Source organism: Molothrus ater, chromosome 6, assembly GCF_012460135.2.
Source record: "Molothrus ater isolate BHLD 08-10-18 breed brown headed cowbird chromosome 6, BPBGC_Mater_1.1, whole genome shotgun sequence".
NCBI lineage: Eukaryota > Metazoa > Chordata > Aves > Passeriformes > Icteridae > Molothrus > Molothrus ater.
This window is the reverse complement of record NC_050483.2, coordinates 31,524,265-31,547,550: the sequence shown is the minus strand read 5'-3', so window position 1 is coordinate 31,547,550 and position 23,286 is coordinate 31,524,265. Positions and strand designations below refer to the sequence as shown.

General features: G+C 38.3%; 1 protein-coding gene across 5 annotated transcripts in view; it reads right to left on the bottom strand.

The window, feature by feature from the left end:
- Positions 1-23,286, bottom strand: part of FMN1 (formin 1) — a 176,481-nt gene that overhangs the window by 121,582 nt on the left and 31,613 nt on the right. For 3 of the 5 annotated variants that reach the window (XM_036384216.2, XM_036384217.2, XM_054515198.1), the window contains exons 3-4: positions 16,332-16,501; positions 4,987-5,104 (exon numbers count right to left, since the gene is read on the bottom strand). In XM_036384216.2, the coding sequence (XP_036240109.1) occupies positions 4,987-5,104; positions 16,332-16,501 (288 nt within the window). Of the gene's footprint in view, positions 1-4,986; positions 5,105-7,172; positions 8,562-16,331; positions 16,502-23,286 lie in introns of those variants that run through there. The other 2 variants (XM_054515197.1, XM_036384220.2) reach the window with 2 other exon arrangements.

Sequence of the window (23,286 nt, the reverse complement as noted above, 5' to 3'; positions counted from 1 at the left end):
TCTGAATCCATCAAATCATAACTTTAGCTATCATAAGTAAGGGGAAAAAAATGTCATTGTTATTTTAAAATACCATATGGTTACCAAAATCTGGCTTGTAATAAAACTCTCAGCTTCTCAAGAACACACATGTGTATCTGTCTGATTACAAAACACTGAATTACATGCACCTGTCATGCTACACAATAATAATGCAGTAAAGTGTTGTAAAATAATTTACAAAAACTTTATGCACTCTGAGGTCACATCGAATTGATCAGTGAATCAATCACTAAAGCACTACCTTGAAACAATGCAAAATATCCTGTTCGCTATATTACTGCTTGATCTAATTCCCTACAGTAAAATTTATAACAGAATCCAAGAACACCACACTGAAATGAAATAAACCTAAATTACTATTTTTTTTTCTTTTACTTAGGATGAAACCAACTGTTGGTAGCCACTGTTACAACTTTCTTCAGGACACCTAACATCAAGCATTGTCTTTCTTTCAAAGACAAACTGTTCAAGGCCACAAAGGAAGCTTATGTTAAAGGAAGATAAGAAATCATGCTCTTATCTCTCATCCTTTTGTTCCAACCCTTATACCCCTCTTTCTCCAACATAAACTGGTTATTCCCTGCATTTGGGGCATATGGCCCTACATCATGGCCATACAGTGATTTTCTTGCTGGGAACTAAGAGTACAGGGGATCAAGGATTTGATTTATTTGAGACATAGCATTAATCCTCTGCCACTATTTTGTATTTCATTCACCATTTAGGTATTTTTTTGTCTAATAAGACCTTTATCAAGCACCTCCTGGTTTTCTAATTTACCTTGAAATTGTGCTTACATCCTCACAGACTGTTCTAGAAATTGTGGCACCATGGAGACAGAATTACCTCACTGCAGATTTAAAGATGATGAACAGACAGACTGTGAGAAAATTAGGTTTTTAAATGTTTTAAATTTTAATTTAAAATAAAACACTGAATGAAAAAATAAAAAAAACTCACTAAATTAATTGATTTTCTAAATGGCTTTTTAAATATTTTCTCCCACATCATATATACTTCTCTCTCTCATTACTTTTTACATTTCTGTTTTGCTAAGCAAAAGACTAAACTCTCTCTGTTGTATATAAGAGAACTAGTTTGATCCTGAAGACTAAAATGGTATTGTTAATAGGAATAACAGAATCTATATATCTAAACCACCTTAATGTGGAGACTGTTCTTCAAACATAAGTAGTTTCAGGAGCTGCAGAACCCGTGCCTGAACTCCTTTTCTGGAACATGTGTTTGCAAGTGCTGACCAAGTGGTACACAGTAGCTGAGATATTCATTATATGTGGATTCAATGTGATGCAATATCACAGATTAATTTCTTCAGTATAGACATGAATTTGTCTCCTCTATCTGGCTAGATATTTTCGCCACACATAATGGCTGACTGATCTACCCTTCTGTCAGAGTTAATGCTTAAAAATGGGGGAAGTCTCTCCAAGAATTATGGAGGAAAAGCAAAAAAAAAAACTTAAAATGAAGGCAGAGGAAACAGACATTTAGGACCAAAAATATATGCACAGGAATGTCTTTGATGGAAATTATTTCCATGGAATAACTATAAACTAAAGTACCCTTTTTCTAGTCTCCCAGGACATAAATGTAGTACAGACTTTCTGGACTTCAGCTATTTTAGACACACTTCAAAGAAGTTCTAGTTTCTCTAGAGAACCATGCAAGCAGCTTGTGCTAATTACAGAGAGCCAGTTGACAACACAGCCACTTGCTCTATGGAAACACATGCATTAAAGAATTAGGAAAACATAAATTAAACCAAAATATTGCAACATCATCCATTCAATTCAAGGTTAACAACTCAAGATTTGGATACTGCAGGAGACAATATTATAACTGCACAAGCAGTTACCAAACGCATGAAAAAACCCTGGTGCTCAGTTTTATCCATAACTTCTTTCACTTCTAGTACTCCTAACAGACCTAGTCAGCCTCACACACATGTTCCTTGTTATGTCCATTTGCTTTTCAGTTCCTTTCCCACACATCAAGCCAGACTATGAGCCTCAGGAGGGAGTTAGCCACTCCTCCAAGCTGCTGTGAGTCATTGTGATGTCTGCTGCATAGGCCAAATTAAGCCTGAATTTCTTGCTTCCACTAGGCAACAAGAACAATGAGGAAAAACATGACAAGGAGGTGAGAAAAGATCAAAAAGACAGGAATACTCTCCCTCAATATCCCTACCTTCCTACCATAGTTGTCATAGTGCATGGTGATGAACAAAGTAAAACACAGTGTAGAATTGCAAAAAAGATTACTGTATTCCTACTTTCAAATTTTCAGTCTTAAATCCTTTTTTATCATGACAAATGAAAAAAACCAAACATGCTACCTCATAATATATGTATATATTTGTGTACCATGTTAGAAGTACAAAGATGAACGTTGACAAATTTATCTTTGGATAGGAACATATATTTTGTCTAAGCCTAAAATAAAGCTGTATTAAATGAATACTTACCTCATAATTCATTCTCTTATTATTGTTTTCATATACATTCCTATTGTTTTGGTAAATGAAACCCTTAAGTACAGAAATTAAAACACTAACAGAAATTATTGATTGAAAGTTAATAAAACAAACCACTTCAGCATTTTTATGATATGGATACAGGAATATCAGTAGAGGAAGACTGGAATCACAAACATCCCCGCCACACACAATTTTTGAACTCTGAGATCAAGAATTTTCATTTCATCGTAGTAGTCAGGACAAGACACTGAGGTAAGAAATAGGGTTTTTGGTTTAGATGATTCAATTTAAGTAATGCAGATGATTAAATTGCATTATAGCTTATTTTTAAGAAGCTCACTTCTTAAAAGAGAGTCAAGAAACTTCTAATGTATCGGTGGCTGGAAGGGAATTTTGGATCCAAAGGGGCATGAGGGGAGATGCCAGCATACACATGCACTTTAAAGGTACCTACTACTATCAGAGAGAAGATGTGAATTTAGAAGTTTTGCTGTATTGCCACATTCATATTCATAAAAAACCCCACAAATCCCAGCAATAAGACCAGCATTGAATATGAACCCTATTGTATTGTATATTGTATCACCACAACTCATGAACAGCACCTTGCTCCACTTGTAGGAGACTCTATAATTTCATTTTTGTGCACAATGCTTTAGAACAGTGGCACAAGTCCTCAGATCAACCAATAAGTGATCCATCATGTGCAACTTACAACTGCTTTCTGGGCATCCCTGAGTAGCTGAAAGAAACCAACCTGCCAATCTCTGCAGCACACCCAGAACTTCACTGCAGACTCAACATTGCCTTAACATGCAAACACAGTCTTTGCCTATTTCCTTTAAAAGCACTGCTTACATCTCATCCCAGCTGAATCACCAGCGGTTTGTTTTCATTCAAATCCCTCTGCCAGACGCTGGAGCAACTAATGAACTGCAGAATCTGGTCTTTAAAAATTTGACTTAGCAAACAAACCATCAACATGCTGATGACACTACCACCCAAAATATCACAGTAACAAGAGTAACAATTTACATGGGCTCTAAGCCAGTCTGTCTTTCCTATTCAAATTTCAAGAAAGCATGACCTAATTCCTCTACAAGTAGTAGAATCTGGAGCTTTTGTTAATTCAGTTTTCTTTCTTTATTTAAGCATATGTTTCATCACAGATTATTAGAGTCATTAGAAGGAAAAATTTTTATTTACTAAAATTAAATATGGCAAGCAGATAGCCTATAATAAAAATCTAAGAGTAACATCGACTTGCCAACAGCTGAATACCTGTCCTGGTCATCTAAGTAACAGACTCCCAAATTCAGACCAATCAGATGAACCATAAATTCAATTCTATCTATTTAATTTAATTCTATATATTAGAACCATGTTGTTTCTGTCAAGTCAAGTTTTCTCAATCTTCCAGGAACTTTTACACTTCCATTATTATTCCCACATTACAATAAAGAAAGATTAATGCAGAGAAAACTGAAAAAAGAGGGAGAACAACTAAACAATAAGAAGTAGTAGACAGAACAAATAGGAGTACTGCTTCTCAAAAACGTCAGATGGATATCCCCTGGAATTAGAAAGAACCACACAGCATTACCCTGAACAATTTCTCACAGCAAAATAGTATAAAAGTTTTTTTTTTTACTTGCACTTTCTAGGTAGTATTTTCTAAAATCTCCAGGTACCTGAAGAAGCGATGGCCTATGTTCTTTCACTTTAATATTTCAGAGTATTCCTCAGTTTATGGTTAATTTCTGAATATCAAGGACTTCCTGTTTTACATTCAAGAATATAAATTTGAACCAGAGTTCTGGTGGGTAAAATAATCACTTTCTCCCTTGTAAGAATGTTATGTAAATATCTAAATAACAAAAAAACCCAAGAAATATTTTTCTGTGAAAAGCTTATCTGATAATTAGCATTGCACTTTGGACATAACCTTTCATACACTTGCATAGGACAACATATGTGGCTACTACAGAAGTGGCCCAGCTGGATATGAGCACTCCTTTGTTCATACACATGCTGCAATAATGGTGTTGTCTTCATTCTGGACAGTACCTGAAGAAAATCTGCAGCCAGACCAGAGTTCAGCAGGGGGCTGCCCCCTGCACCCAGGCATCAGAAAAGGCAGTCACTCAACTACTATCACCAATCTGTCACTCATTTGAACAAAATACCACTGGAAATGGATAACCTAATTTACCAAGAAAACCCACTGCCTTCCTCACGAATTTATACAGGCAATTTTGTACAATATTCAGCCATTCACATTTAAAAATCAGATGCAGAATTAACAAATAGCAGTAAACCACACATACGAAACATAAGGTCTGTTTCTCCAGATAAGAAAATACTATGACTTATCACCATCTCTGTATAAAACAAGATTACAAATGTCAGAACCTAATTTCTGCAAATGCTTCACCACTTTGTTTTACCTGCTTCTGTGTACTTCAATCCTACTTTTACTTCTTCATGATTTGCTTTTGGTGGCGGCCAGACAGTCTGGAGTCTCCCTGGAGTCTTGTCATCTTGCTCTGAGGGACTCAGGTCAGGCTGTTAAAATTACACAAGAAAAAATTAAAATCTGCAGTATCAATTGATTCCAAACAGCAACTGCCATGCTCAGCTCTACACATGTGCTCCAGAAAGATTATTTGTCTCATTCTACTGATTGAAACAGTGCTCAGTTGGTTGGAAGGGACACAAATAAATCAGTGTAGAAAATATTTTTGAAGAGGAAAGTAGCATAATGCATGTGACATGCAGAGATTGGTTGAAACTGTTCACATCACTGTGGAGAGCTGTCCATCCTATTGTGAACCACAGAGATGGCCATGAATGCTAGGATTTTTTCCTATATCTTTCTTCCAGAGTTAAATATTCCATAGTGTGCTCCTCTTACAAGTAAACATTAGAGCAATTCACCTAAGACATCATTTGACAATATAATTTTCTGGAAGCAGAGCTAGTTTATGAAATTCCTGCCCCACCCCCTGCAGATTGCTCAGTCCACATACCAGGAAATACTGCCACATCAAAGTAATGCTGCAGCTGTTAATGGGACTGCACTGTCAACTGGAATGCTAAAATAACTCTTTAAAAGGGGAAGGGGTGGAGGGGGAATGACCCACTAAACAAGCGCTCTTTTAGAGGGATTTTCTGGGTGGTTTTTTATATCTCCAATATTTCTGTAATCTGATTTTCAACATGTTACTACAAGTAATTGCATAGACACAACTGCAACAACAGTGCAACCCTGTAGGAAAATGGCCCCATAAATGGCCCACAGGAGCAAGGGCAAGGAAAGGCTAGACCCCTAGGCTCTGGCTTTGCCCTGGGAAAATACACATTTGCACTAGAGCGGACATTAAGCAGACATTTATAAAAGCCACTCCTGCTGACTGCTGTGCCTCCTCCCTCACTGTGTGTGATGACAGCTTCCCAAATAGGTTTGCTGAGAGCCACAGGAACGCTGACGCCAGCACAGCCACTGGTGTAAGCAGGAAGGAGCAAGCCAGGGATGGGAAGGGCACACTCAGACTGCACTTGCTGTACATTCCACAGCCAATGAATACCTGTTTTCTCCTCCCCACAGGTAATTTACTACAAACTGGTATTATCAGTTCACCCAAGTGTTGACCAGGATTTTTACATGTCTTTTTTAATATTACGTAAGAATAAAAATTTGAAAGAGAGTATAACTAACACAGAAAACTAACTTATGTAGCTTCAGGTTTAAGGTCCAATTCTGAAAATAGAATCCTTCAAGCAATTCCCCCTTCAGCCAACAAGAATCTCCTAGGCTGATTACATCTCCCAAAGATGTGGCTGTAAGAACTTTGGGTTGGGGGAATGCCTACCCAAAGGTTACTCATTTAATTAAAGAGTTCAAATCATATTCAAAGCCATTTATGATTGTATGAAAACTGTGCATTGATTTTTTTTCATATAATAACTACATCTCCATATGCCTAAGAGCATTAACCTTGCAAACACTTATATTAATCAAAAACTTGAGTTGTCTAATTGAAATCACTAAGTTACACCCAGATAAGGTTAAATGCTTATCAATATTTGAAAAGCCAGATATGTGCATGTAAACAAGAAAAAAAACCTTCCTGTTCTATGTCTTGAGCTGAAAATCACCCATAACTTCTTGTAACAACTCTTATCATACAATTATTCCTACAGGTAAAATTAAATACTACTTATAAAAATAAAATACTCAGTGAAAGAAAACAGAGCAAGATTCAGAAACTATTAAATAATATTACAGTAAATATCTGCAGCATCAAAATGATTTAAAGCCATAATTAACATATGGAGAACTGTCATGTAGAGATCTTTTAATATCAGAAACTGATTGTTAAGTTCTCACTTCTAATTGAGAGGCTTTTACTGTTGCCATCAGATGTGGCCGAATTCTGCTTCAACTGTAGATGATCAAAAATTCTGACAAAATAGCCCCAAGATTTCCTTGGCTGGGAATCCAAAATTTGAGATTTCCAATAGAGAAGCAATTCTGAAATTTTGACCTCAAGTCCCCACCAATAATACTTAAACAAGAATATTTAATCCTTCTACTTCCAGATCTTAGGAAAAAAAAAGTAATTCAACCTACAGATTTGTCTGATGGTCCATCCCCAGGTTTTGATTTTGACCTTTCAAATACAGCTTTCAAGGACTCTTTTTCATGTCTCATTTTGCGTTTCAGGGCTTCCAGCTCTGAAGGATCTGCAGTTGTTTCTTTCTTGGGAGGTCGCGTGAATAAGGCTTTAAAGGCATCCAGTGCAGATTCAGCAGGGCTTGATTTTATCTCCTCAGAGGGAAATCGTGGTTCTCTTTTGCTGGAGGCTTTGTTCTCTTGAGCTTCATCACTGTCCTCGGTCTCCCCAGATCCCTCAGCAGAGTCCTCAGTTCTATCTTCATTCTTGGAGACGTCTATGTTTAACAAATGCGAGAGTTGTTCTAGAAAAGTGGGATTTGCTTTAGGTTCAGATGATTTTTTTTTAATGGTCAAACCTGATGCAATATTGGATTTCTTAACAGGCTGTCGTAATTTAAGCAGAGCTAAATCATTCTCCCTTGGTTTAATTTCTGTAACAGTTTCCCCATCTTCTGTGGTTAGTCCCTTTTTCCTGACACGTAGTCCACTGAAGAAAGCAGGCAGCTGGAAAGTCTTTTCAGCCAGTGCTGTTTTTTGGAGTGATATATTATCAACGGAAGGTCTTTGTTCTTCATCTGAAAGTTCTTGAGGACATTCTCCTGTAGCAAGCAAATGAGTGAATTGCTCATCCATTAACATTTTGTCTTTTCCATTGGAGTCATACTGTAGAATACCGTCCAGCTCTTTTGGGAGCTGGTTAGAGAATGGTGGGTGCAATTCAATGTCGTCTGTATCTACAGTGTCATCACTGTTGCTGTGCCCTTCTGATTCTGACTCTTCCTTATTTTGATTGCTGTTGTCCAAGGCCTCAGCAGACAAAGCAGCATTTTTTAGCCCATATTTGCTTGCATTGTTCTCATCGGTGTCTAGGTCCTTATTCTCCGTGTCCGATTCTGTGTCACTTGTTGTATGAACCAAAGTACCTTGTACAAGAATAACATCCTTGTCATCATTGTCAGATTCAGACAAAGAAGGCTGAACAAACCTCAAATGCTGAAGTAATTCATTTTGGTCAGCTAACTCCAGCTCCAGGCCTGCCTGCCTGCCAGACATTGGGTCAGCCTGGCCACTGGTACTATCCGTGCTGTGCTGATTTTCTGAGTCCTCATTACATCCATTATCATTCCTCTCATGCCAGGTGTTAGCGTGAGTATTTATATTGCTGTGCAAAGGTTGAAATGCTTTAAGCACTGTTTCTTCTGTAGGAGCTGTAGATTCAAGCTTAGTTGTAAGTCCAAACAGTGTTTTCACAGAAAAGGTAGTGAGTGGGTTAGGGTCGCTTTCTGCTGTGTTCTTCAGGTCTAAAAGCTGACTACAGTCAGGCATCCCATTATGTTCTTCCATGTTGCGTGAAGTAGAGAATAGGTTCGCTCGCAGCAGTGCTGCTGACTGCTGAGCCAACACTTACTGTGCGCATTCAGGCTGCCGGCGGGCCGGCTGCCGGCGCTGCAACAGGCGGCCCGGCCCGGCCCGGCCCGCGCAGGCCGCCGGCCTCCCGCGCTCCCGGCCGGGCCGCCCCGCCGCTCCTTCCGCCGTCGGGGCTCCCGCTCCGCCAAGGGAGCAGCACAACGACCCACCGTAAAAAAACAGTTCTCGGCGGCGTCCGGAGCTTGTTCCCTCGCGCAAGAGGGGTTTGTCCCAGCACTAACCTCGGCTGGAGCCCGACCGATGGTCCCCCGGTGCTCCGCACCCCGACGGGCTGCGCGCCCCCGGCAGCTACAGCAGCCGTCCCGCCGGGCCGAGCGCGCCGCGGCTGCTCCCTACTTCCTTGTCCCGGTGCGCCAGCGCTGGGTGGTTTTCAACAGAAAATTCCTGACGGATTCCTTTGCATAGTCTTTCCACTAGGATAAAGAACTTCTTTTGTAAATCCATAATCACCAAAAAATGTCAAATGGAAACCCGAGCAAACGACTCTGAAGCTCCCTGTGCCCCCTCCTGAAGCCCTTGGAGAGCCCCCAGTGCCCGGCCGGGCAGAGCCAACTCGGGTGAGCGCCCTTGAAGCAGAGGAAAGCAGGAAAAAAAGAGACTCTCTTCCGATTTGCTGGAGGTTTCATCTGGAATGCAGATTTCAGCCTCCAGGGCCATGAACAAAAACCAACGAGACTGGTTTCATATTACCACTGTCCTTGCCCTGCACAGCTGCTGCTGAGAGGTGCACGCAGGTACTTATCAGAGGCTGCGGCCGCGCCCAGGGACCGGGAGCGCCGGGCGGCGGGAGAGCGGCCAGCGCCCGGGAGGGCCAAATTAACTGTTTAGGAATCGGACAGCCTTGTCCATTACGGCACCAGCCTTGAATGGGTCCGAACCAGAACAATCTCTGCTGACATATTCTGTGATGATTTTCACAGACTTTCCCGCTGTATGTGTGAGATTTGTTTAGTTGAATCGAACAAGAACACTTGAAATGTACGAAACTGTCTAACTCAACGTTGACTGAAACTACCATGGATACTATGTATTTTTTTATCAATACAGATGGAGAAAGTATATACAAAATACTCTGAAGCACTGTTGATATTCAGAAAGTCAGTAACATTTGGAGCAGGTTTCCATCACAAGTCTCCACTTTCGCTACTTTTTTTTTATTTACCCAAGTTAAAGGGTAGTTCTACAGTCATACATTTAGCTGTGATGAGTAATCTTAAGCAAGCAACATGGGAAAAGCTGTCCTTCGCAGGGAAATCAGCTACAGATCACACTGCTGTATGTGATTACCAAAAAACTTTTACTAAAAAGCTGAATATTGCAGCCAACAAGCAACAACAAAGTATCCCAACACATTTAGCTTTTGGTTTAATGTTTAAAAATGTAGACTGTACAAAAAACATTTGTCAACAGCAAAAGCAAAAGCCATTGGTATCTCCTGCAGGAACAAGGTTTCCTGAAAATCAGATTGTAATACTAAGGGCTTGGATGAAGCTTACAGACACCTTTTCAATTAGAGGGTTGCATGCATACCTATAGACAAAGGGCATTAAAATCATTCCCATCTTTATCTGTGATTTCACAAGGAGCAATGTCTTCTGCCCTGTTGCCTGGCATTTCCTTAGCAAGCTCTGGACTTGCTTCTCTGTTATGCTTAATCATCAGGTGCCAAGGTCAGAAACAACTGACAGGCTCCCCTGGTTTCTAGGCTCAATATCACAAAATGAAGCTCTACATAAAGAAAGAGACAGAGTCCTTACCACCCCCTATGCCAACCTATTCTTAAAATTCCAGGACTTATAAACAGGTGGAAGGAAGCTACCACAACACTGGTGACTTTCCCCAAGACAAAATTTCTTCAAGGCAAATCTAAAGCAATTCTTTATTCCTTTTTATGGCAAAATAAATGGGGCAAAGTGACAATACTGGGCCAAAATTTTCTACATTTAAATGCACGTCTGTTTTTATGTTCAATTACATGATTAATTGTTCATTGTTCTGATAAATTGTATGGTTATGTCTTGCTTATTTATTTATGTGCCTACTTATTTGGGGTCATGATACCTTTTAAACTAAACATACTGATTCAGATTATGCCAAAATATGTATTCATCTGTTTATATTAACAATAGCCCATACTTAGAATAAAACTTCCCTGTAATAAAAAAGGGTCACCAAGCTGTAACGATCCTATGAGTAGAAGGTTGATGATTACAGCCACTATTTAACAATTTAAGGTTTTAATGAACTTATGAAAAGTTTTGTTTAAAAGTGGACTTAAAACAGGAATCTCATACTTTACGTCTAAACAGCATCCCAGCAAAATATAGCAGACCAGGATCAAATTAGAAGTGAAAAGAATGGTACTTTTAGTGTAAAGCTTAAGTGACACAAATATTGAGTCACTAGAAATCCCAGAGTTGAACAGTGAATAATTAAAATTCCTGAAGCTGAAATGTACTCTATATAACCAGAGGTAATCCCACAAACCTGCAGAAAATACTGCTTTATGTGCACCTCTTTTTGTAGTAAACTCTAGGAAGTGTGGAGAAACTTTCAAGCTTTTTGAGCTCCAGGATTAACAAGGAAACTCATCTCCACATATATGCCTGGAGAAATACTCAAAACCTGAAAGTCATTGTGATGAATGAGTCAGCCAGTCTCTGAAATTCACCACACAGTCCATAAACTCCCAGCCTAAAATATGGCTTTTGTAGAGACCTTCTTCCTGCATTTTGATGATCAGCCCAGTGGAGAGCCTTTTGAGGGACTGAATAGCTGACAATGAAATACATATTGGTTACCTACTCAAGAGTGTTTCTGGGTAAAATACATACATCAGTATGTGGCCTTACAAATTTTGATATAAAAAAGAAGTAATCATTGTGATGTAAAATGAGATGGAGTCAGTTTGTTGGTAGAAGTGTTTTAATGCTGGGTGGATCTATCTCATAAGGAAAGTCTGAACAGGCTGTAACACTGCATCTAAAGGAACAACTTCAAAATCTTTAGAAAAAAGCGGTTATAATTATGTTACAAGCCTCTTTACTTAATAAAACTGACAACTCTGTGGTGCCTCAGAAAAGCCCTTAAAACCTGTCATAGCAACTTTCAAGGCAGTCAATGCAGTAATTATACTAAAGGACAACCATTCCTTACAGTTTAAAGCACATTTAACAATCCACACCCTTTTTGACCTACATTTCATCACAGACAGAAGTCACACCCACAACACACTCTAGTTCTGTTCTTGAGGTGTCTAAAAGCTCACCTGGAGTAGGTTTTAAAACTGGCTTTGAAGAAAACACACATTAAGTCAGAATAAGGTCATCTAATTTCTACCACTATCATATGGCAGGGCTCAACACTTCCTGACCCCTTATCTATTCAGATTGCCTTTTCAGATCACTGTAGTAACAAACTAGATAAACATGAACAGGACAGAAAGATATTCTACAAAACAGCAAGATTGCTAAACTGAAAACATTTATTCTACTGTTTTTTTCAAAATAAAGAACCCCAAATCTAGAAAAGTTTGCATAAATTCTTGAAAATAATCATGGAATCAAATATGGACCAATTGCATCAGGCTTCAGAAGAGCCACAAGAAGCAGCAGGCTCTGTTTGTAGCTCAGGTGGCTTGAACTGATTTGAAGTTCAGCTGACACAGTCTGCTCTCTGCCCTGTCCTCAGCCTAACCTTCACTGTGCAGGTTGATAATGGTCTTAACATTCTCCTGCTCTCCTGCTGATTACCTCATTTTAAACTTAGTATTTTAACCTGTTAAATGCTCTAAAAGAGGAGAGGCAGGGAAGATAAAAGAAAAACTATAAGGCCTTGATTTTCATCAATATTCTCAGCCTTGTTGCCTCACTTAGACCATTACGTGAGCAGCTTTCCTGAGTTTTGATGGAATTGGGTATCACCAACATAACTGCTTTAAATTTAAGTAATTAATTTAGGTGAAGCAACAGAAACATAGACACGATAATTCTTATCAGAATTCAGCAATACATGATGTTAACAGAACGTGTGGACGCCAGACACGTTTGGTGAAGAGAGCACATTAAGAAACTCAGTTTACTATTTTGCAGGAGTGCATAGTGTATGCTGTATCAATAAATGGAATATTAACCTGTAAAACCTATCATATGAAAAAGCAGTGGTAGATCTGAGACAGAAATTCTAGGAAGAAGTATTGATGGGTCTGGTTAATATGAGCAGACATACAAGTAAAAAAGACAGGGAACAGAAGATCACTATAAACTGTGTAAGTAAGCTAATGAAGATTTTGTACATTAAGGCACAAAGGCTGGCACTTAGTGTTACAAAGAATGGAGATGAAATTTCCTTTTATAGGTTACGCTCTTTTCATCTTCTTTTCATTTCAACAGGCCTTTTGCTCCCCATCTACAATGTGATATAGTAGTTTTAAGCTTAAACAAAAAGCTTTATAAAATAAAATCCTCATAGTTGCATTAATTTACCATAATTTCTTAAGTAATTACTAACTGTTAATTGCAATTTTAGCTGCATTTTCACATCTCACTATTGTGCTTTTTTATCTGAGATGAAATGCTGTATAAAAAATAGGGTGGAGTTTCTTTTCTATTTTGTTTCATTACCTTTTATATCTCTTTCTCTTCTCCCCACCTAAGGTTTAAATTCTAATGCAAGATCTTTTTTCATGCTTCTGGTGTAGACTGTAGAGAGTAGAATTCATTCACTCTCTCTCTCTCATCTAGATTATCTACTGCTTTCCATCTAAGAGAAACATAGAAACATCTTTTCAATAATGTAATGGACAAGCTGGAGAAGTGGGCCAATAGGGATATTATGGGGATAAACTTGACCAAGTGCAAGGTGCTGAACCTGGCTCAGGGCAATCCCTGTTATCACCACAGGCTGGGGATGAACAGCCCTGCCCAGAAGGACTTGGGGGTGCTGGTGGCTGAGAGGCTGCACATGAGCCAGCCATGGGCACTGCCAGCCCAGAGAGCCAAACGTGTCCTGGGCTGCATCCAGAGCAGCGTGGGCAGCAGGGCCAGGGAGGGGATTCTGCCCCTCTGCTCTGCTCTGCTGAGACCCCACCTGCAGAGCTGCATCCAGCTGTTTTGGCAGAAGGAAAGGGAACAGAATGTAGAAGGAAGGACATGGAGCTGTTGGAGTAACTCCAGATGAGGGCCAGGAAGATGATCAGAGGGCTTGAGCACCTCTCCTGTGAAAACAGGATGAGAGAGTTGGGGTTGTTCAGCCTGGAGAAGATAATGGTTTGAGGAGACATTACAGCACCTTTCAGTACCTGAAGGGAGCTACAAGAAAGCTGGAGAGAGACTTTTACAAGGGCCTGTCTTGCTAGGACAAGGGATAATGACTTCAAACTGAAAGAGAGTAGGTTTAGATTAGATATTAGGAAGAAATTCTTTGCTTGTGATGGTGGCGAGGCACTGGAACAGGCTTCCTAGAGAAGATCTGGATGCTCCATCCCTGGAAGTGTTCAAGGTGAAGTTGGATGGGGCCCTGTGCAACCTGCTCTAGTGACAGGTGTCCCTGCCCATGGCATGGGAGCTGTAATTAGATGATTTATAATGTCTGTTCCAACCTGAACCATTCCATGACTCTATAACTCCATAAGCAAACACTAGTGTATCTATAGATGCACATAAAAAATTATATCATACCTATTAGTTAGGGTACTCATGATCCAGAGCAAGCAGAGTTTTTCAATAAATAGCTTTTTCATATTGTTATTATTGTGAATATATTGCATTTTAAAACAATAGTGCCAAACTTTTGATCAGTCAGGCTACGGGTTTTCTTCTAAAAGCAGAAAAGGGCCATAGATAACATGACAGGGTGTAGTGCAACAGAGAATAAATAAATTGGTCCATTTTAGATGCTATTTCCTGGGAACATGATCTTAGCTTCAGAATTGCTCTCCAGACACTGGCTACTTTTTTACCACAATTGTCTTACTGTCCAGTCTGATGAGTGCACAGGGAAGAAAATATCTGGGTGCAACGTCCCACCTCCTGAAGAGGAAGGGAACACCCAAGGGTTGTTGTCATCAGAGCAACTCATGCGGCCTGGTTTTGGCCACTATCTCTCTGACAGGCTACTTCTAGCAGGACTGCAGTCCACAGAGATTCTGTTGGCAGCAACTGCTGCAGCAGCCTTCTCACTATTGTTCTTTTGGCAACTCCTTCAATCCCATGGACTCATCTTGAAGAAGAAAAATAATCTTGGAGATACAAGGGCTATGTAATTCAACTCAGAATTCTGTCCTGAAAGAGAGTCACAGGGAGTGAGCTGCAGGATAAAGTGTCTAAGTGGGTCCCTAGCAGTCCATCAGCCCATGTTGAGCATCCTTTTTTTAATAGAAATTAAGACTTTTGTTCTGAGTATTTAAAAATTAATGGAAAAATATTCCTCCTTTTTAACTACAAGAAACTGAAATTATTCAATTTTTTATAGTGCAATTATTTAGATTTCTAGACATAAAATATTTCTTTAAAAATAGTAAGAAAGATGGAAACAAACTTTACTAATCTCAGATATTTCTTATTTTACTCAAAATGTTGTTCTAAAATGGCCTTCATTTGTAACTCCTCCTGCTCTAGACAAGGACTTTTAAATGCAGTCAGAGAATCCTCAGGGACTATATACTTCTTGTTCTAGCATAGATTTCTAGCAGTGATACGAGCTATGTCACTGTTCCTCTCAGTTCTGTTGTTTTCATCTCAGCAATTTATTACAAGGCTAAACCTGTACCTTCACACTGATACAAGACTATTCTAAATAATTATTTTAAGAAAAGAAAGTTAGGACAAAAAATCAATTTTATAACAAGCTCAAGAGAATACCAATGGTGATTGTAAGCATTAAAAAGCATTTTAAATGTACTTCTAAGTCAATTCTTGTATTTCCACCAATAGATGTCACTCTTACACAAATTTTTCTTAGTGTTTCTTTGCACAAAATGTATTATGTAATCTAGTCTTTAAAGCCACTTCTTCCAACCATATAATCCTTCCTATGTTTCTTTCTTCTTCTTCTACATTCTGTTCCCTTTCCTTCTGCCAAAACATGTCTCTGTAGGCTGCTTACTGCTCACCCTGGCAGCATGTAAGGATTTCCAGCTACATTAAGCTGGCCTGACCTTATGATGAACTCAAGTTGCCCTCTGAAGCTTCATTGTTTCATACCCCTAGGAAGTAGAGAAACTTTTCCTGTCAAGATCATGGCCAGTCTGGCTCCAGTGCCAGTTCAGCTTCTCCAAAGCTCTGGGAAGCAGCAGCAGCCTGGCTCCCAGTGCTGCACGCATGCACGTGAGCACACACCCATGCACTTGTGCACAGGTGCACACACAGAGTTTGCTCCTGCAATGCATCTCCAGGAACCAACTAATTTAAACTAAACATCCATCAAGATTTTAGAAATGGCGCGTCGTGTATCTTAATCAATTTATATAATTTCAAACATTTTCCATGTGTATTGCTCCCAGCTGCACAAAGACATATGGGCTCACAGACCATCTGGAAAACTGTATCCCATCCAAAACTTTGCAGTTTGTCAGATATTTTGGAACATGCTTTTAGACTGACCTGAAATAAATGCATACCATAAATGTAATTGTATATAATAAATGCTTGTTGAAATCCAGTATAGCATGAATACAGTCCTACTCACATTCAGTTCCAGGCTCAGATGCAACACACTTCTGTTGATCTTCTCACTTGAATGAGGAAATGAGTTTGGTTGCCTCAGTCTGCAATCCAGAACCCACATATCTTCATCTCTGCTTGCCACATCCAAACTAGTCAGCCGCTCAGTGAAGTCATCCTTTAAAGCAGACTCTGCTGGGAGGCCGAAATAAAATTACATTAAATTAAATAATTCTATGCATCTGCACATAATCCCTGCATACAGAAAGTTCTGTATCTTTTTGAAACTCTGGTACACACTACCAACACATACAAATTCTCCTGTTTGTTTAAAGCACAACAGAATGGTATAATGGGGGTACCAACTTTGTTTTGACTCAGAAAAAATCTTTTTGTCCTTAAATTTTTTAGGTCAGACCAAGCATAAAAAAAAAAATGGGCTGCTTGTCTTTCCCCTTTATACAGACCCAGACTGTGTTTAAGATGCTTGAGTTTCAACCTCTGCCAAGGCACTCTTACTGGTCATCCTGAATGTGCTCATTAGACACACATATTTCAGAGGTGGGTGTGAAGCATAAAACCACACTAAGGAAGCTCCATAAACTGATTTGATGAGCTTTTAGGTATTGGCTGAACACAGCCTTAGTGGGGACAGTGCCAGTCCCCTTAGTCCCTTACACCAAGTACATAAAAAGCAGGGTCTTCCAATCAGAAATGATACTTAAGATTTTACCTTTCTCCAGTAAGCTTAAAACATAGTGTCAGACTGGTTTTGGAATGGTTTAGCTACAAACAGCCACATTTAATGGGAGAGATAAGAACAAAACCTGTCAGCCACGGGTGTACTCCTGTATTTCATGCTGTGCAACCACTCAGCACTGTCCCTCCTGTTCACAGCATTGCTGGTTTATTAGACCCCCTCAAAAATGTCTGTTTCTGCATGGTAGCCTCAAATTTAGCAATGAGAAAACCAATTAATTCCATGAAGTTAATGTGTTCTCTGAAGTGTAATATCTGACATGAGATACATAAAACCTCTTTTTACATTCTATCGGATATATACATACATCCTCTTATATATATACTCTTTAATGTAGACAGACACATCCATCTTGGAACATTTTACTGGAAACTTCAGATATTAGCAGAATTCCTGGCTGCTTCATATTATGGCTTAGCATTATAAAAGCAGCCCTGGAAGACTTTAAGGCCAGATTTGATAGAGCTCTGAGAACCTGGTGAAAGATATCCCTGTCCAGACATGGGGGTTAGAACTTGATGATCTTTATGGTCCTGTTCAATCCAGGCCCTTCTCTTATTCTAATAATGTCACTTAAAATTTTGCAATTTTTAAAAGCTTTATTTTCTTTTCCCCTAACTTTAAAAGACATTTTAAAAAGAGGTACTAGGATCAGAATCTGTATGCTTGCTTAAATATAGGATGATTTTCAAACTTTCTGATAGCTTACAGTTCCAAATAATTTAGGTGCCACCCTGTATCAATAAGCATAGTAAAGTATAGAACTTGATAAAATGGCCAATAATCCAAAGTATAAGTGAATATACACATCTTTTATCTTATTCAGAGGAATCTCAGAGTGAGATCCTATCAAAATATAGCGTTTCTGCAGAGAGTATCACACATACCTTTATACATTTTGAAATTATGCACTGCATATATTAAACTGTATCAAGATATTCAAACAGAAGACAGCACATTTTAAGACATTCTCAGGTCCAAATGTGGTATCTTTTAGATCAGGGATCTAACGAGAGAATTGCTTTCTGACTTTCTGAGTCATTGGTTTTCTGTCTATTTTCACACACTTGATAAAATATTTCATTTGTTGGCCCTCATGCCATTATGTAACTGTTGTGGTTTAACCTCAGTCAGCAACCAAATACCATGCAGCAACCATGCATCCAAAACATAGCCCTGTACCAGCCACTGTGAAGAAAATTAAGTTTACCCCAACTAAAACCTACTCATTAAGTAATTTTGATATTTAGAAAGCATTAAGGTCAGAAATACAAATATTATTCTTCTAATATTGAATACAAATATTGCACCTATAATAAGCTGAAAAAAATGTATTGGTTGAATTTTGACCTCGTTTTTGTTGCAACAAACAATTAGTCCAGTTACCTCTAGTCAACCCCCTTTACATGATTATGACATGGAAAATACAAAGGAAGTTCCTGGTGAGTGGAGAGGAGAAAGTAAAAATCACCATTTTAAGGTAATTGGACATTATTTGTATCATGTTAACAAACCTAACAAACAAAACGAATACCTCCCTCAGCTGAAGAGATTCACTTTTTGTCCAAATGTAATTTTATGCACCATTATATTAATTTATGGTATTTTTTGCTGTTGGCAGACTCCTCCCAAGTCTCTTACCAAGCCTCTGTTCTCCACCCTCTATGTTATTATTACTTAATGTTCTGTTCTCTATGCATTTATGCCGGTAGCTGATGATTGCTTTGCTCCCTGATCCAGTCCTCACCTGCACACACCATTAGCATACAACCACTTCCATGGTAAGGGACCCATCCAACCCAGCAGACAGTAGAATATGAAAGGAGAACTTTAACCATCTCTCTAAGTATTCTATTTTAGGCAAATTCTTAAATGTTTGGCCATATTTTGCACTGAAGTTCACCATTCTGTCAGCTCTGACAGATGGATTTTACTGCTACTTACATTTATCCATTTATTCTTTTTAAAACTAGCAACTACTGTAATCTGATTGTGCATTTAAAAAAAGGTCATATATACTTTATTAATGCATTTGCAAGCACATGTATATATCATTGAATCATAGGCTTAATTTAGGCCATTATAAAATGCATGTTTACCCTTTAGCCAACTAAAATGACTTGACATCATTTTTTTTCCTGCTGAAAAAAATAAGGCTTTCAAGAAAGTTCAATTGCTATTCAAACTGTCTTCCAGGTTTTAAAGTTTATACCACTTAGGAGTGCCTCCTGTGTGCACTGTATGTACAATGACTGCCCAAATACAGATTTGCTGCCATCTATTGTCCCAAGGGAACAGAAGGCAGAGCAATGTAAATAAGGGAAGACTGAATATTTAATGCTTCTTTGGCAATTTTTACTATGCAGACTTTGTGAGTGTAAGGAAACAACTTTTTTATGTTGTCACAGGTAAGACAGATGAGGCACTCAAACCTGAGGGGTACAGACAGGGTCTCATCATCAGACTGTGACAATAAATGGTACATACAGGATTTCCTAAGCCCTCTAGTCCTATACTGAACATACAAAATTATAAGGTAATTGCATCTGACTTTTTTTGTACAAATTGCCATTCTTGTCATACAAAGTCTTTTAAACACAAATTGTTAAATTAGCAAACAGGCACATTAGATGCCATGTAGTACATTTATGTTAGGTCACTGTTCTACACAACTCTATGGATCAGTTTCTGTGGGCATACTCTCTCTATAGAAAACCTGTTTGTCTGTTTGTGCTTTCTCAGCTGTCTGGGAAAAAGAACTTGGGGAAAAAATATCAGCTTCTTAACCTTTTTATTTTTGCTAGTTCAAGGAATTAGGATGTCATGATATCCATTTCCTTCAGTACATGGTTTGCTTAACCACAACTCACTTAACTGTCAGGCCAATATTTACACTGATTGCTTTTAGCTATGTTTCCTGACCACTATATATTAATATTTCAATCACACTCCATTCTTTCTAGATTGCTTTACCACATAGGATAAAAATAAAATGCTTGATCTTTTTGTATGTTGATTTCTCTGTAATGTAATTCTGTTGCCTAGTTCATTGAATGTTATAAGTACTCTTATATGCATGAATAATGAAATTGTGTTAATTACATACTTGTATTCACTGCTTGCCTCTTGGAAGGAGTGCAAAGAAGGTGAATAAAATTTAAATATTTGTACGCCATTTGGGAATGAGTCTCAGATTGCCAGGTTTTGTGGACCTTTAGAGTTTTGGGCGTCTTACATTTTAGGCAAAGAAAACCCTAACAAACAAAATAAATGACCAAATAGGTTTTTCAGCAAGTGAACCACAAAACTGAAACAGTCTAACTTAGAAGCTGCCTGTTTAAAGGCACCATTTTCACAGTAGAAATGAACACTCTAAGCATCAGAACTGCATTTAGAGGGTTTACAGTATTACCGACTTAAGACAATGTTATTACTGCAGGGATTTAGCTCTTGCAAGATCTTAAGTCAGCAAATCACAGCATGTTACAGAGTCTTTGGTACACTTCCTTATTCAAATAGTTGAGAATTGACCACTGTTATTGAGAGCATTGGTGGAACATGAAGATAAACTGAGTCAATATATTTTTTAAAATTATGAAGATACAAAATATGCAGATCCTACCAAATTTTTTGTTTTGTAGTGGGAACCTCAAATTTCATGATCTATCCCTCTGATCTGGCCTTTTCCTTTATAAGCAGTAAAAGCTTTCTGATTTTTCCTCTTTAATATGCCTCTTTATTTTATTAGATACACAAATGTAATAAATCTCAAGTTGAAACAGCATTGGAAGTAGTCTCAGCAGTTTCAGATTCTGTGGTTAGATGATATTGCACAGCTCCATCCACATGCCATCTGTGGTACCTCATATCTGTTAGTATATAAAGACATTAATTCTGTATAAACAGATAAGTTATGCACTCAGTGTTTCTCTGCATGTAGCTGACACAGAGGAAAATAAGATTTGATTTTCTGGGGTTAAAGTCTACTATGAATTTGAAGAAATATGAATAAGTAAGGAAAAAATAAGAGAAGTAGAAAGGGGATTTAAAAACCTAGAGGCGGCTCGGGGATCAACCAAAAGGAGAGAGTTCATGGGACGCTACAGAAGCCCTCCTCCCTCCCTTTTAATTTTACATATTTTCTTAATGGGAAAGAAGCAAATAGAAGAAACCTGTTTGCCCTGTTTTCTCTGAGACCCAAGAGAAGACTGAAATCTCAGCATCAATACAGCTCTTTCTGTTTTATTGGATAGAATGTAAGATGTAGCTGTCTGTGCAGAAAAGTGAACATTGTGCATTAGGTAGATGAATAAATCCTTTTTACATGAGGAAAACTCATAGTGCAAGGCTAGAGAAACTGGAAAATTACACTAAATGCTGTCTCTGGGAATGAAGACAAATGTCATCTTTCCCCCTAATTTATATAATTTTTATTTAATCTGTATTGTAGTATGGGCAATTCATAGTATAAGCAGTTTAACAAAATCCTTGATGAAGATTGCCTGTTTCCACAGAACATTTAGAAATTCTTTTTGCATGATGACAAATTGTAGATTTTAAAAAGCAAATGTTGAGCCTGCTACTTGCTATATTGCTCAAACAAAGAAGCCTGAATGGCCCAGTCCTTAAATCAAATCTCTCAAAGCGTGAGTGTGGGAACAAAGCCCTGGAGCAGCAACACCCTGCAGTGGCAGTTAAGGTCCTTGTAGTGCTCAGAAAGCTAGAAGCTCCTAAAGTGCCAATATCCAAAACAATCAACCATTTAATGTCTTTTGCTTGTGTCCTCTTTCTTCTTGCAAGTACAACTTAGTACAGCTAATAATGGAGAAAAAAATGTGTAAATGGCTTCAAATCCATACAATTGCTAACAGAAAAATTTATTGCCAAGTAAAATTAAGACCTCCCTCCCTTGCTAGCAAATAAAAATCAGTATGTTATTCTGAAGTGTGAACTTGAAGAAGGATATCTTCCTGCAGGAGGTGAAAAATTGTACGTCGCTTGATGTGAATGTCTATCAATAAAAGAAAAGAACAGCAAAAAAAGGTGAAAATAAAGCTCTCTGGCCTAGAAAGCTTGGCTGAGCAACTACCAAACACAGACTAATGAAGGAAATCCAAAACACTTATTTTCTTGTAAAAAACATTTGTGCAACTTCTCCATGCAGAGTATATCAACTTTAAAAGCTTGTGATACCACTCAAAGCTTTTCAAAAATACTTCAGAATCAGCAGAAATCTAATAAAGTTAGCAATATCTATCAAATCCTATGAATTCCTCATATAAATTTTAATGGTTTGTATTAAAATATATTTTCATTTATTCTTTTCATTTATTGACACTGAATGTGATTTATGTATTTTTTATTTATTAAGGGTTTATATTTACAGTAATTTACAGTAATTTATTCTGCTTTTTTATTCTCCTTCACCTCATCTATTTATTCTAGACAAAAATCTCCAATCCGTAAGAGAGCAAACTCTAACAGAAAAAATAAGAATACTTATCACTAAATTAGTGTAAAAGAACTAGTACAATTTAGATTAGGGAAAAAACAACCCAACAAGCAAAACAAAAACAAAAAAAAAGGCAAGATCATCCACAGAAAGATGAGAGAACCATATTCAAGAATCAATGCTGTTATCATCCAGCATGTGCTTGAGAAACCCGAGGAACAGGAACTCTAGTAGCAAGTACAGAATGTATTTTCTGAATTAGGATACAGACCTGAAAGGTGCTGAGCCAGTTTGGCCCCATACAAGCCTACTGCTTGAGCACACACTCAAATTTAAAGAGTTTAGTTACTGCGCAAACAACGAGCAAGATCCGCCTTGTCACTCTTGCTTCCCGATGCAAGCAAGAGGCCTCCAAGTGTTCCCAATTGGCTCAATAAACAAAGAGCCAAAGATAGTAAAGACCCCAAGAGGATATAACACAGGAAGCAATTGGCACCTCAGTGCAAACTCTTCATCTTTTACTATTCTCAAAGAAACTTCACATGTCCACAGTCAAATGCCACGATCAATGTTCAGGCCAAGGTTCTGAGATGCAATGCCAGGAACTTTTAGTGAAAGGCTTATTTTTAATTCCAAAGATCTTCAGTGCTCACAGTAACTTCCAGATGGGGGTAATACCCAAAGTATCTAGTTAAATATAGTTAAATAGCCAATCAGCATGTATTAATTATACAACATTTCCAAGTGAGCCTTTTATGGACACACAAA